At 48.5% G+C, this 12,292-nt stretch overlaps 1 protein-coding gene across 4 annotated transcripts in view; it reads right to left on the bottom strand.

Moving 5' to 3' along the window:
* HST (ARM repeat superfamily protein) overlaps window positions 1-12,292 on the bottom strand; it is a 164,872-nt gene that overhangs the window by 44,652 nt on the left and 107,928 nt on the right. For 3 of the 4 annotated variants that reach the window (XM_086526648.1, XM_086526647.1, XM_086526649.1), the window contains exon 19: window positions 298-798. In XM_086526648.1, coding sequence (XP_086382774.1) covers window positions 298-798 — 501 coding nt within the window. Of the gene's footprint in view, window positions 1-297; window positions 799-12,292 lie in introns of those variants that run through there. The other variant, XM_086526650.1, reaches the window with a different exon arrangement.

Below are 12,292 nucleotides of genomic sequence, written 5' to 3' on the forward strand. Positions count from 1 at the left end.
GTCACACTACAAATGCATCAAACACCTCGTCTTACTGATAAGACAAACTTCAAAGTAGTTGATTCTGACAAGTAAAAACATGAGACTTTTATCCCCAACCAGTCTCACAACAAGCAACGAACATTGAAAACATGTGCATATACGCAGATCAAGCATTAGACACACAAAGAAAGAGTGACTGACTTCAAAACTTTCAGTCCTCTTGGCATTAATATATTATAAGAGAAATTGCCATCACTTAAAAGTCTGACTGCACAAGGCATCATGCGACTGCCCAGAAACAAGAGCACAACTGACCTCATCATAGAATCAGATCCAATTGTTGCAAAACAGTCAGGCTTGGATGGTTCTAGGCGTGTCTGCAACAGCTGCTCTCCAGATGGCAAATTTGGATTCAAAGAAGGTGATGCAAATACTGCCAATAGAATACATGTTTCTCTTGAAAGATCTCGCAGCAATTTTTCTTCCAGCACCTCTTCCTTAATACCCAATCCTTCACTTTTACAAGCACCATCTGATAGCTTCACTGCTCCATTTTTCAACAGATTCGTCCAAGACAAGGACAATGCTGATTCACAGAAAATAAGTGAACTTGGTAAAATTTTACCAAGCCAGACCTCTCTCAAATGCTCAGGACAGGACTTAACAAGAGGAATCACTACAAAATGCAAGAATAGCCGCATATGCCGGTATTCCATTGCTTCAATGTTTTCCAGTAAAGAGATTTGAACAACATCACTGTCATGGCCAAAGAATATATCCCTGAAGTGTGTGGCTGCCAATCCGAGAAGGCTATAGCTGTGTCAAGGAACACAATGTGAAGGTATGTGGTTGGCGGACAAGAATTAGTGTAAACAATAAAGCTAGTTGGCTGCAAACATAATTGCCAACATTCATTCAAAACAACATACTAGCCCGGTCATTAAAGCTCATATGACTTAAAGATGTCCACTTTAACACAGTAATTCTCTAGGCCATGACTTTGGCCACATATAAAGTAGAAAGAAATAAAGAGAAAGAAAATATAGAACTTTCTTTAATGTTAAGAAATATCAAAACGACCTGAACAATGCAGCACCACCTTCTCTGTAATCCAGTCGAAGCACAAATGAAAACATTCACCCAACGCTAAGGGACAACAATTGATTGAGCCAAGAATGGACTGGGATCTATGTTAGCAGTATATCGTTTGTAGATTGATTTACACATGATGTTTCATGAAGTTCGAGAGGTTATTACCTGTAATTTGATATACAGGAATCTCTTTCATGTTGCAACAAGGAAGTGAAATATACAGCACCCTCTGCACTTCACTCATAGAGCCAAAAAATGAGATGAAGGTGATGTGGGAAATAAAATGAGATGTCCTATTAATGTCTACATGGGGAGAAAATGACCTATGAGACCAAAAACTACATCCATTATAGCCTGTAGGACACACATGTGTGGAAAGAAAAGTAAGGTAGCTATCTTAGTTGAGACGTCTGATCCGCAATTTCTTGTAAATAGGATGAGATGGCACTAGAGACACTCGCCCTTGGGTTGCATGGTGTACTGTTACCATGCCCAGGGAGGATGGACACCCCACACATATATGATATGGAAATTAAGCACTATCCAGAGGGGAAGAACTTTTTTATTTAAATGTTTTGTGACTGCATCTGTGATGTGAGCATCTATATCATTCGCATAGCATTCTGTAGCATTTGAATCTAGTGCATCAAAAGTTCCAGCTTGGATGAGATAGATTAGGTAAGATGAAACAAGTTCAAGTGATACCCATATAGTATTCTCAAATAGTGTTGTTTAAATAGGTTTCTAAAGTAAAATCATTCAGGGTTTGCCTCCATTAATCTAACGCCATTGTCTTTCCATCTTGTTGTAGAGTAATAGACTATAGTCCGTTGTTGAATGGTGATAATTGCATTGTTCTGATGTTGCCACGCATGATTATGGACCTCCTATGCGCTCATTGCTATGTATTAATCTATGAGGATTCATGGCCATGGTGGGTTGTTGGAGGATCTTGGGCTATGGTACGACAACTAGCTTGTCACATTGGATTACCGCAGTCTCATAGTTGCTTGGACGCAGACTATTTCCCGGACCCCGTCCTACCCACGTGTGAAGATTGCACATTTCGCTACTGCAGTAGCCTTAATCTTTATAGGTTTCCCATGAGGATTGTCTCATGGAATGTGCAGGGGTTGGGGGGACCTTAGTTTATGCGTTATCATGATCAATTGAGATAGGACCTACAATGCAATTTGATGGGGGGTTGCATTGATTTTCTGGTAATTCATGACCACCATCTATCAAGCGTTGGGGCACATACTAGGCAGCCGAAAAGAGACTTTTGATTTGCTGGTTTTGGTACTATGGGTGCCCAGGGGGAAGTATGTATATCAATTGTAGATTCCTGGTGGCACGGCATTGTGGACAAGGATCTATTGTGCCTGGTAGAGCTCAATGGCTCAAGCTTCACTGTCAAGGCGAGACCGTTGGTTTGATTGTCTGTGCTCTCAACCATGCTAGAGCTCGTGCAGAGTTTTGAGCTATGATTAATGATGTTTTCCCATCTGTGGGCACTCATGTGTTAGGGGCGGCCTTCAACGTGATGGAGGACCCACTTGATTGGGTAGGAGGCAGCACGTTACTTATTAGGATCCCTTTTTTCTGCTGACCGAGTTAATAGGATGCAAACATGGCACATTTGATATGATATCTAATCTTGTTCATGCTTTTGATTTGCATCTGTAAAAGATAATTTTCTCCTCAATATATGCTCAGATGATTTGAATCCTTTGGAAGGCTCCGTGTCTACATGTTTTCAGTAAGAAGCCTTTACCTCAGCTAACACGCTTAACAACATATGGTCAACGACTTTTTAACAAGTCCAAAACCACTGAATTCGCTATCTATGATTGCCCGTCTGTCTATGGGTGGAAAGAGGACGAGAATTGTAGCCGAGTACCAATATTCTCCCAGATTGCCCTCCAAAACTAACTCATAAAACGGGGATCTCTATTTGAAATCATAAACTCACATATACCATGTAGTTGAAAAGTCTGCAAGACAAACAGTTTAGCCAAATGATCAGGCTTAACTCTCTTCTTGACTGGAACAAAATGAGCTTGTTTGCTAAATCTCTCGATGACTGTCCAAATGCCATCATGCCCACTCTGAGTCTTGGGAAGATAAAAAATGAAGTCCATTGCTATACTTTCCCATGGTCGGTAGGTATAGGTAAAGGTTGCAGAAGACCTGGCACTTTATGCCTGTCAAACTTGACCTTTTGGCATACTAAACAACTACTAACAACTCGTCCACATCCTTTTTGAGCCTCGGCCAATAAAAGAACCGCTTCACACCTTTCAATGTGGTGTCTATGCCACGATGGCCCGAAAAAGGTGGACAATTGCACTCTGTAAGAACCTTATTTCGCAAATCTTGTCTATGTGCATCAAATAGCCTTCCTTGAAGGAATAGCCTGCAACTACCTCCCCACTGTGTAATCGGTCCAAGATGTCTACAAAATCTGGATCGGTGGCGTACTGATCTGCCATATCCTCGATGATGAATCGCCGAAATAGCTAAAACCAGTGGCTTGCGAGATAATGCATCGGCCACCACGTTTTTCTGTCCCTCTACGTGAACAATCTAAAAATGACAAAAAATATTTGGCCATCGCATCTACTTGTCCAAAAGCTGCTTTTGATACAAAAAGTATCGCAAACTCTGGTGGACGGTGAACACTGTCAAATCGGCTCCTAGAAGAAAGTGTCACCACGGAGTAAGAGCATGGATAACCGCCAAAAGCTCTCTCTCATAAATCTGTGCAGCCCGTTCAGGTCAAGAAAACATTCTGCTCTCATAAGCTATAACATGGCCCTCCTGCATTAAGACCGCTCCCAGACTAGAACCACAAGCATCATAGTAAACTTCAAAAGGTTATTGCAAGTCTAGTAACACTAACACTGGACTAGTTGTCAACTTTTCTTTGAGAGTCTTGAAGGCTGCAATCTTAGATGGTCCCCATGTAAAAGGAACCCCGTTTTACAACGAAAAATCTGAAATCGTTGATCACTGCTCGCTGCTGCTGCTTCGTGCGCCATCGCACCCCCCCCCCCCCCCCCCCCCCCCAAATCTCGCTCCAGCCTGCTCGCGCCGCCTCATCCTGCTCCCTCTCATCCCGCGCTTCCATCGTCCCTTCCCTCCCTCAGTCCGCTGCCTCTCCCCCCCCCCCCGTTCTGGTTGTCCAGATTCGTCAACATATCATCCGATTTGCTTGGCATTTCGTTCCGCCAAGAGCATGCCTTCTCTTCTCCGCCCTCGCTTGCAGTAGCAGACAGATGGAGGCTCGTGCTCTGCCACAGAGGGACTTAATGAAGCCCCCTCGTCAGACCACGCTGAGCCCACCATTCGACTTGCTCTGTCGCTAGCAAAGCAAGCGAGCCTCGCATTAAAGGTGGAGCGCCTTCAGGCCACCTCTGTCATCTGCAAGATTATGTCGTCCCAGTCGAGGAGAGGTATGCGACCTTCTGCACGCCCGCCTTTTAGCAGAGGTAGGGAAGATCATTAACATCCAACTTCTCGGGCAAGGATACTATCAGATAGAGTTTGAGACTCCAAAGATGGCTGCCAAGGTCATCTTGATGAGCCCGTTGGCCATCCGAGCGGTCAGAGCTCATTTCGAACGGTGGCGCCATGGATTCGATCTAGCATCGGATGTTCTAGTGGGCAGACTTGCCTATTTCGGTCTGCTTCCCTGGCCTGCCAAGGGAGTACTTACCGCTTCTTTCTAGGATTCGTTCCGAGATTGGGACCGTCTTGGAGACCCCGTGCACAGCAGCTTCAGTTGCAGCCAAGGCTGCCAGTGTGCCCTCAATACCCGTTCTGGTTCGTGACACTCATACTCTCCCGAAGGTGGTCCTTCTACCTAGGGTGAGTGGGGGGTGGTTAGGCGGCCTTACGCCAAAGGGTGGAGTCTTCCGGACTCTCGAACCAGTGCTTCATTTGTAGGCAGATGGGTCACTTAGCAAAGGCATGTCCTCAAAAGATCTTGACTCACAGTGCATGCGCAACCTCCCAAAGCTGAGCATGCGCAGCAAATAGGTACCCAGGACACACAGGCCGGTACCTCGACAGAGGCCAACGATCAGACAGCTGACGGTCAGCAGCAGGTGCCCGGCCGCAGTCGACAAGGACAGGCGGCTCGCCACACTACCCCCCCCCCCCGTGGTGGACCTCTTGCAGCTTAGTAGCGTTGGGTTCCAATAGGGAACCATTTTCACCCCCTCCAACAAGAGTCCCCTGAGGAGGCCCCCTTCACCTCAACTCCACCTTCAGACTCCTCAGTTTCGCCTCCTCCTCCTCCCACTCCTCCCCCACCCCCTCCTCCCGCTCCTCCTCTCCCCCTGATGGGGCCCTCAACCTCATCACCCGACCCATCCCACACTCCTCCTCAGATGCAGGGGACTTGACACACATCTGCAGCAAGACGATCTCTTGGTAGTGCTTTCACTACGAGTCCAATGGCTCAGGAGGGACAGCCCCACCTGAGGACGCCACTTTGGGTTCAAACCTCTCCTTTTGCAGCAGTCACTCGGGGTTTGACCAGCTTTGACATTCGCAAACGCTGGGACTTCTTCGACTATAGCTTCACACGCTTCCTTGGTGACCCTTCTTCCGACCTCGAGGAAGCTTGCTTTCAAGTTCACGTCCTCTTTCTACCAGCCCGAGGCACTAAGGCTCTGGATACAACGGTAGGTTTCTCCTTTCTGTGGTGCGGCAAGAATCATACAGTGGACCTTGCATACAGTTCTTGGTTGGCTCTAGGTCCATGCTTTTGAGTTCCCCCACCACACACGAGACCTGGGGGTGACAGATCTGGTACAGACACTTTGGCCTTTAGCCAAGTTTAGTGCGACGCAGACGGATGCAGCAAGTTGCAGGCACATTGTGGTGCACTTGTTGTTGACACTCAGAGCCCCCCTTGCTATGTATTTTTACATGAGGATTCTTGGACAGAGGATGTAGCCCTACGGGCTACACGCTCGGCCTGGGCCTCGATGGGACAATCACTTCAGATGTGTTTGTCTAGAGGTCACTCGGATGCGGATTACTCCCCATCCAAGCTGGCCTCCAAGATAGCCAGGTTGGCTACTGCTGCGCCATTTGTTTTTTCTCACCGACTCCATGAGGATCGTCTCATGGAATGTGCAGGGCTTAGGAGAGCCCCAGTTTCAAGGTCAGAGGGGTCGGTTGCGTCAGGAGCTTCAACGATGCCTTATGGGTGGTGAGATTGATATTCTTATGCTACAGGAGCATCATCTTTGTGAGAGCTGCATTAGACGATGTGGTCAGATTTTGCGTGGTCCCTATGAGACATTTTGATCAGTTGCATTTGGACCTAGAGGTATCCCTCGATTTTGAGAAGGCCTTACAGAGTTGACTCGGACTTCCTGGAGGGCACTCTACGCAGGATGCGTTTCTCAGATGCTTGCATCATAAGCGTATCAGCTCTCTACAGGCGTGCGCACAGTCAGGTGCTCTTAGCAGGAGGAAGAGGGGAACGCTTTTTGCTCACGCGTTCGGTCAGACAAGGTTGCCTTCTAGCCCCCTTCTCTTTATATTCTATGCTGAGGCGATGAGCAGATTTTTGACTTCTCAGCAGGTTGGCTTGCCTGGTCTTGAGCTCCCTATTAGGGCAGATGAGCTTCTTGACGCTTAGTTTGCCGACGACTTAGCCTTGTCCTTGGAGGGCCGAGAGGCCGATCTACACAGGTGTGAGCAGGCTGTTGAGGTGTTTTGTTGTGCATCCATGGATCAACTGGAGGAAGACGGTAGCTTTCTGGGTTGACAGTGCTCCTGCGCCTGATTGGTCACATAGTGAGGGTTTTAGATGAATTCCCCTAGGGACTGCAGTTCGTTATTTGGGTTGTCAGGTTGGCCTGGACTTGTCCCCTTAGCAGCAGACTGCTCCCCTCCTCATGTCCATTAGGAGGAAGTTGTTGCATTGTAGTTCGGCACAGCTCTCTTTGGCAGGCAGAGTTGAAGTGGCCAACTAAGTGTTGTTGGCTACTATGTGGTACATCACGCCTTACTGGACCTTCTCGAGCTCCTGTATCATCCAGCTAGAGAGGCTGATCAGGAACTTTCTTTGGTCAAGGCGCGACATCCAATTAGCCCGAACCAAAGTAGCCTGGCAGGTCATCACCTTTCTGTGTTCTCAAAGGGGGCTGGGGATTATAGACCCAGCACAGCATAACAGAGCCCTTCTTGAGAAGTTTGTTGTCAAAGGACTGCTTCTAGGGGAGGAGCCCTGGAAGGAGGAGTTGTTTCAGTGGCTTCGAGCTCGAGTCCCTCATGCAAGAGGCCCTTGGAGCCCTTCCATCAGGTGGATCTTTGCAGAGATGAGCAGAGTTGATCTAAGCAGGAGGTTGGAGGATCGGTTTGCTGTGAGCCTGCTTTGATCTTGGGAGCAACTGCGGAGTGGCGTGGAGCAGCACCAACCCACTTGCATGGAGGAGCGCTTGAGACAGCCCCTTGTTTGGAACCCCATGGTTAGCACTCAGGAAGGCCACTTGGTTGGTAGTAGGCCTCGTGTTTCTTGGGGTCCCATGGCAGAGGGCCCAGTCCACACTCTCGGCGACTGGCTTCAGTTTTCAGGTTTGCCAGAGGAGGAACAGAGCATCCAGCTAGGAGGCATGAGAGGGGTGCAAAGCATGTGCCAGGACATTACAGAGGCTTTACCAGCTGAATGGCTCACCCCTCTAGAGACAGCAGCTCCCAGATGGATGGGGGCCTTCACGCGACAAGAGGTCCGCATCGCAGTTCGTGCTTGCTTGGAGTCCGTACCCCCCATGTTCTTTGAGATCAAGGGCGAGGGTCGCCTACACAGTCTCAATAGAGGCTCCAAAGGTTGCAGAGTGCCTTTTTTAGAGGATACTAGTGGGCATCTGTGGGAGGACTTGTCACATATCCCAGCAAATCTTGAGATAGACCACTGGCGGCTTTGGGCTTGGGAGAGCTGCCCTCTGGCACGAGTGCAGTGGGACCCTGGAGAGTGGTTTTGGAGAGACCCCTTCTCTTCAGCCGATCACATTGGGATCCCTTTCTTTCAACACATTGTCCGACTCGGGCAACACGTATTGGCAGCACAGAGAGAGGCTCGTCTTGCTGCAGCACTTCATTGGCAAGAGGAGGGTCTCACAGCTGAGTTCTTGTCAAGCTTTTGGGAGTGTTTGTGGGACTAACAACTACTGAGGCGAGTCACTTTGTTCCAGTGGCTAGTTGCACACAGAGCTACAGCAGTGGGGAGTTGGCATTCTAGTGATAAACCTTTACAAATGGATATACCTCCAAACACTACTCTGTCTCAGTTTACGACATCCCTTCAACAGGATTTTACTATTCCAAATAAACCAATGGAATACCTTACAGATTTTCAACCAGTGGTCATCACTCAACACGAAAATCAACTCAGTTTACCAATAGTTTCACTTGAAGCAGATAAAGATTCAATCTGGACAAAGCTCGAAGTTACAAATAACTTTGACAAAGGCACTTATCAAGTTGCAGATATGATCAGTTTTTCAGTTTGGCAAAATAGTCATGGTCAATAACAGTGCCATGACATGGGACTTAACAGAAAGAGCTTTGGATGCAGAAGCACTACAACAATACATTTCCTTCTCTTCAACTACCTTGGGTTTTATTTAAGGAGGGAGGGAATGTCACGATTGTGACTATGTTGCAATATTACATCTACTCCTAGTTGCAGATATGCGAAGTGCCATGCCAAGGAGGACCCCTACGCTTGGATGGTCACGACCCTTCGCTCAAGAGACGTGCCTCTTCGTCAAAAGCCACACTCCTTAGATGACTGGTCATGTCCCTTCGCTCTGTGGGTGCGACTCTTCGCCCAATAGTTGCAGCTCTTCGCCGAAAGGATGTGTCTTTACGTCTAAAGTCATGTCTCTTCACCAGGAGACGTGTCTTTTCATTTGTGTCTCTTCGTCTCCTATATAAGGAGCCTATTGTACTCAGTTTTCAACAAGTCATTCAATCAATCAAACACAGAGTCTTCTAAGTCTTTCTTTGAGTTTAGTTCAGTTTCTTAAGTCTTAATCATGAGTTTAAGTACTTAATTAAGGATTAGTACCTAGAATCCTTACACGTCTTGCGGAACAAGCATGATATCATATATATCAGTGGTCTCTAAATCTATGTCCATGAAGTGGTTGATAATTCACAGGCCCGTACTGCTGCAGCATACATCAAAGCTGGGGTGACCAAAATGTCGAAGGGCCACCCCTTGGTGCGGGGGTGTGGGGCTCCTGAAAGTGTGTGTAATGAAATCTCCTCTTTAACAATCTGGTGAGTCTGTTCATACTCCCCTTTGTAATGGCGAAGCGCCTAGGTGGGCTGGCAAAGGTGACTCCCAAGTATACAAAAGACTCCACCACCTCTACTTGTCCATCTGCAACCATAAAGACTTTCGCACTGAAAGATCATGACCTTGGTTTTCCCAAGGTTCATTGTCAGCCCTCTCTGTGTACAAAAGTCGCCAAGAGCCTCAAGGTGTTGTTGTAAGCCCTTTTGTGACTCAAATATCAAAATAATGCCGTCACTCCTCCATGGTCAGAAGTCTGACCGGGCGTCGTGCATGTCGAGCCAAAGTGATCCGAATCCTCTGATGCACCCTCCGTCGATGTTGTGTAGTCCTCCACAGTCATGGGCGTCTGGATCTCCCTAGCTCAGTCGCTCGGTCGATTAGTATGCCTCTGGTGTAAAGCGACGGGCTCTGTTGTGGTAGTAACTCCTCTGGGTGTCTAGTGGCAGCTCTAGAGAAGTCTGTGATCTGTCTCTGAGACTGGCTAGCCTCTCTTCTCATCAGGCTCTCTCTGTGTCTGCGCAGCTCGAGCAAAAACAAACCCAGGCATCTCTGATCCTCGTACCGCATGGCTCTAGCGAAAGGTCCAAAGCCCTCTCTGAACAAGCAATGGAAGCGGCCTCGTATCTCGTAGTAGACGGGGCAATGGCATGTGTAGTGCAACTCTGTCTCGGGCTCGATGTCACACAGGGGGCATGTCCTGGCCTCTGCTGGTATTCCGTTGTATCTCCCGGTCTCGATCCGCAGCTGGTGTGAAGATGTGCGAATCTGGCCAATAGCACATCGTATTCCATGAGACAAGTGGGTGTCCATGTAGCTGGGCCTCGTCACAAAACCATCCTCCATAAGCTGGAGGAGATGCTCTCTGTAGAAAGCCATCTTCGTGCCTAGCTCTTGTGCTGGTTGTATCCATGTCCTCTTGGTGTCTAGCTGAGTCAAATCTTGGCGAATGAGCCTGGTTACCTCGAACTGTGTAAGAGTCAGAGAGGGCGCATCCAGTGAGTACTAGAAGGGGGGCAATCTGTCTATGCTAAACCCATGCATCTGAAACCATGATGTCATCTCCCCGTACCAGCATGCTGTATCTCCTTGCATGGCTAACTGTCGAGAGGACTCAAGTGCAAGGCGTGCATATCTGTCTTTGGGAAGTTCCCATATGCGGTGCATGAAGGAGACAGATCTGGTGAGCGCCTCAACCACCAGTGGGGGGGCAGCTACCTCTGCTCGTACAATAGCACGTGGTACTGAAGCCTTGGCTCTAATGAGCCGCGAGATCATAGAGACCAGAGGCTTCTCCATGTCCCCCCATCCATCCCTGCGGCCCGTCCTCCCATGATGATCCAGTGAAGGTCCCCAAATCTCAGCTCCATAAAGCAATGCAGAAGCCACCAGAGTGTCAAAGAGCCAGAGCTTCGTCCGAGGCTCCTGAAACTGAACCTGTGAACACATCCTTTCCAATCTACCCAATGCTGCATGGGCTCTGGTCAATCTAGCCTCTGCTGCCCTCCTTAATGAAAATGCTGGCCCACTAAAAACCACTCCAAGGTAAGTGTAAGCATCTGTATACTCCACCTTCTCCTGGCCGTATGTGAAGGCAGGTGCTGATCTCCTAATCCACTGTGGGGTGGTATTAAATACCATGACCTTGGTTTTACCAAGGTTTACGAACAGACCACTTTCTTGGGCAAACCTATGCAAAGCATCCAAGTGACGTTGCATCCCCTCCGGAGAGTCGGAGATCAACACAATATCATCAGCATATAACAATAGTGGAATCCATGTCCCTGCCAGCTGTGCACCTCTATCACCATCTCTCTCAATGTAGTCAGAAGCCTCATCTACATCCATACCAAATAGAGTAGGAGAGAGCGGGCAGCCCTGCTTCACCCCAATAGTGGAGTAAACCGGTGTGGATAGACCCTCTGGGGTGCGTACATGCCCCACTACTGACCTGTATAATGCCATGACCCCCCAAATGAGCTCTTTGGGTACTCCCATCTGCTGTAATCTGCGCATCAATCTAGCTCTGGGCACTGTGTCAAATGCTTTGCGGAAATCCACAAAGCTACAATAGATCCGTCTCCCATGCGCTCTGCCCTCCTCAATGATGGCTCAGAGTGTCAAGATATGGTCCAAAGTAGAAAAACCCCTCCTGAAACCTGCCTGCCCGGCTGCGCGTATCCCCTCCCTCTCTGCCCATCTACTCAGCTGCTGCTCAAGAATAGATGCGTACAACCGTGCCAATGTGTGTCCAATCATGATAGTGCGATAGTTCCCAGGCTCCATGGGGTCTCCCGACTTGAAGATGGGTACAATAGTAGATAGGCTCCAAGTATCAGGCAAGCCCTCACACATGGCACGGTTAAACATAACCGCTAGAAGCTCTGCTAGTAAATCTCTGGCATGCGTGAAATGCTCAGCCACTAGGCCATCATGATCATATGCTCTCCCAGTCCTCATCCTGTCAATGGCCTTCCTCACCATCTCAGCGGTGAAAAAAGCACATGTGTGTGGGCATGGATCGGGGGGGTCGGGAAGGGGGGGTTGCTCAGGAACTGTGTACAAAGATGATGCATACTGGCCCCACGCCTCTGTAGAAGTGATGGCAGGGGGGGGGGAGTGCTCATGAAAGAGCCTCCATGCCTCACGTGAGTCCTGACTCAAGAATAGCTGGTATAGATCCTGATCTAGGCGAGCCAAAAAAGCCCTCTTCTTTCGCCGCACTAGGCGTCGGAAGTCAATCTGTGACTGCCTGTGAGTGATGTCCCCCAAAAGCACCTCCTTCTGAAGTCTAGCTCTAGTGTCCCGGCATTCCTCATCATACCAGCTGTTCTGGGGCATGCTTCCCGAACGGCTTCTCTGCTCAAGCTGGGTATGTGGGTATGCCTCTGCTGT

Source organism: Adiantum capillus-veneris, chromosome 13, assembly GCF_014529385.1.
Source record: "Adiantum capillus-veneris isolate H3 chromosome 13, ASM1452938v2, whole genome shotgun sequence".
Taxonomy (NCBI): domain Eukaryota; kingdom Viridiplantae; phylum Streptophyta; class Polypodiopsida; order Polypodiales; family Pteridaceae; genus Adiantum; species Adiantum capillus-veneris.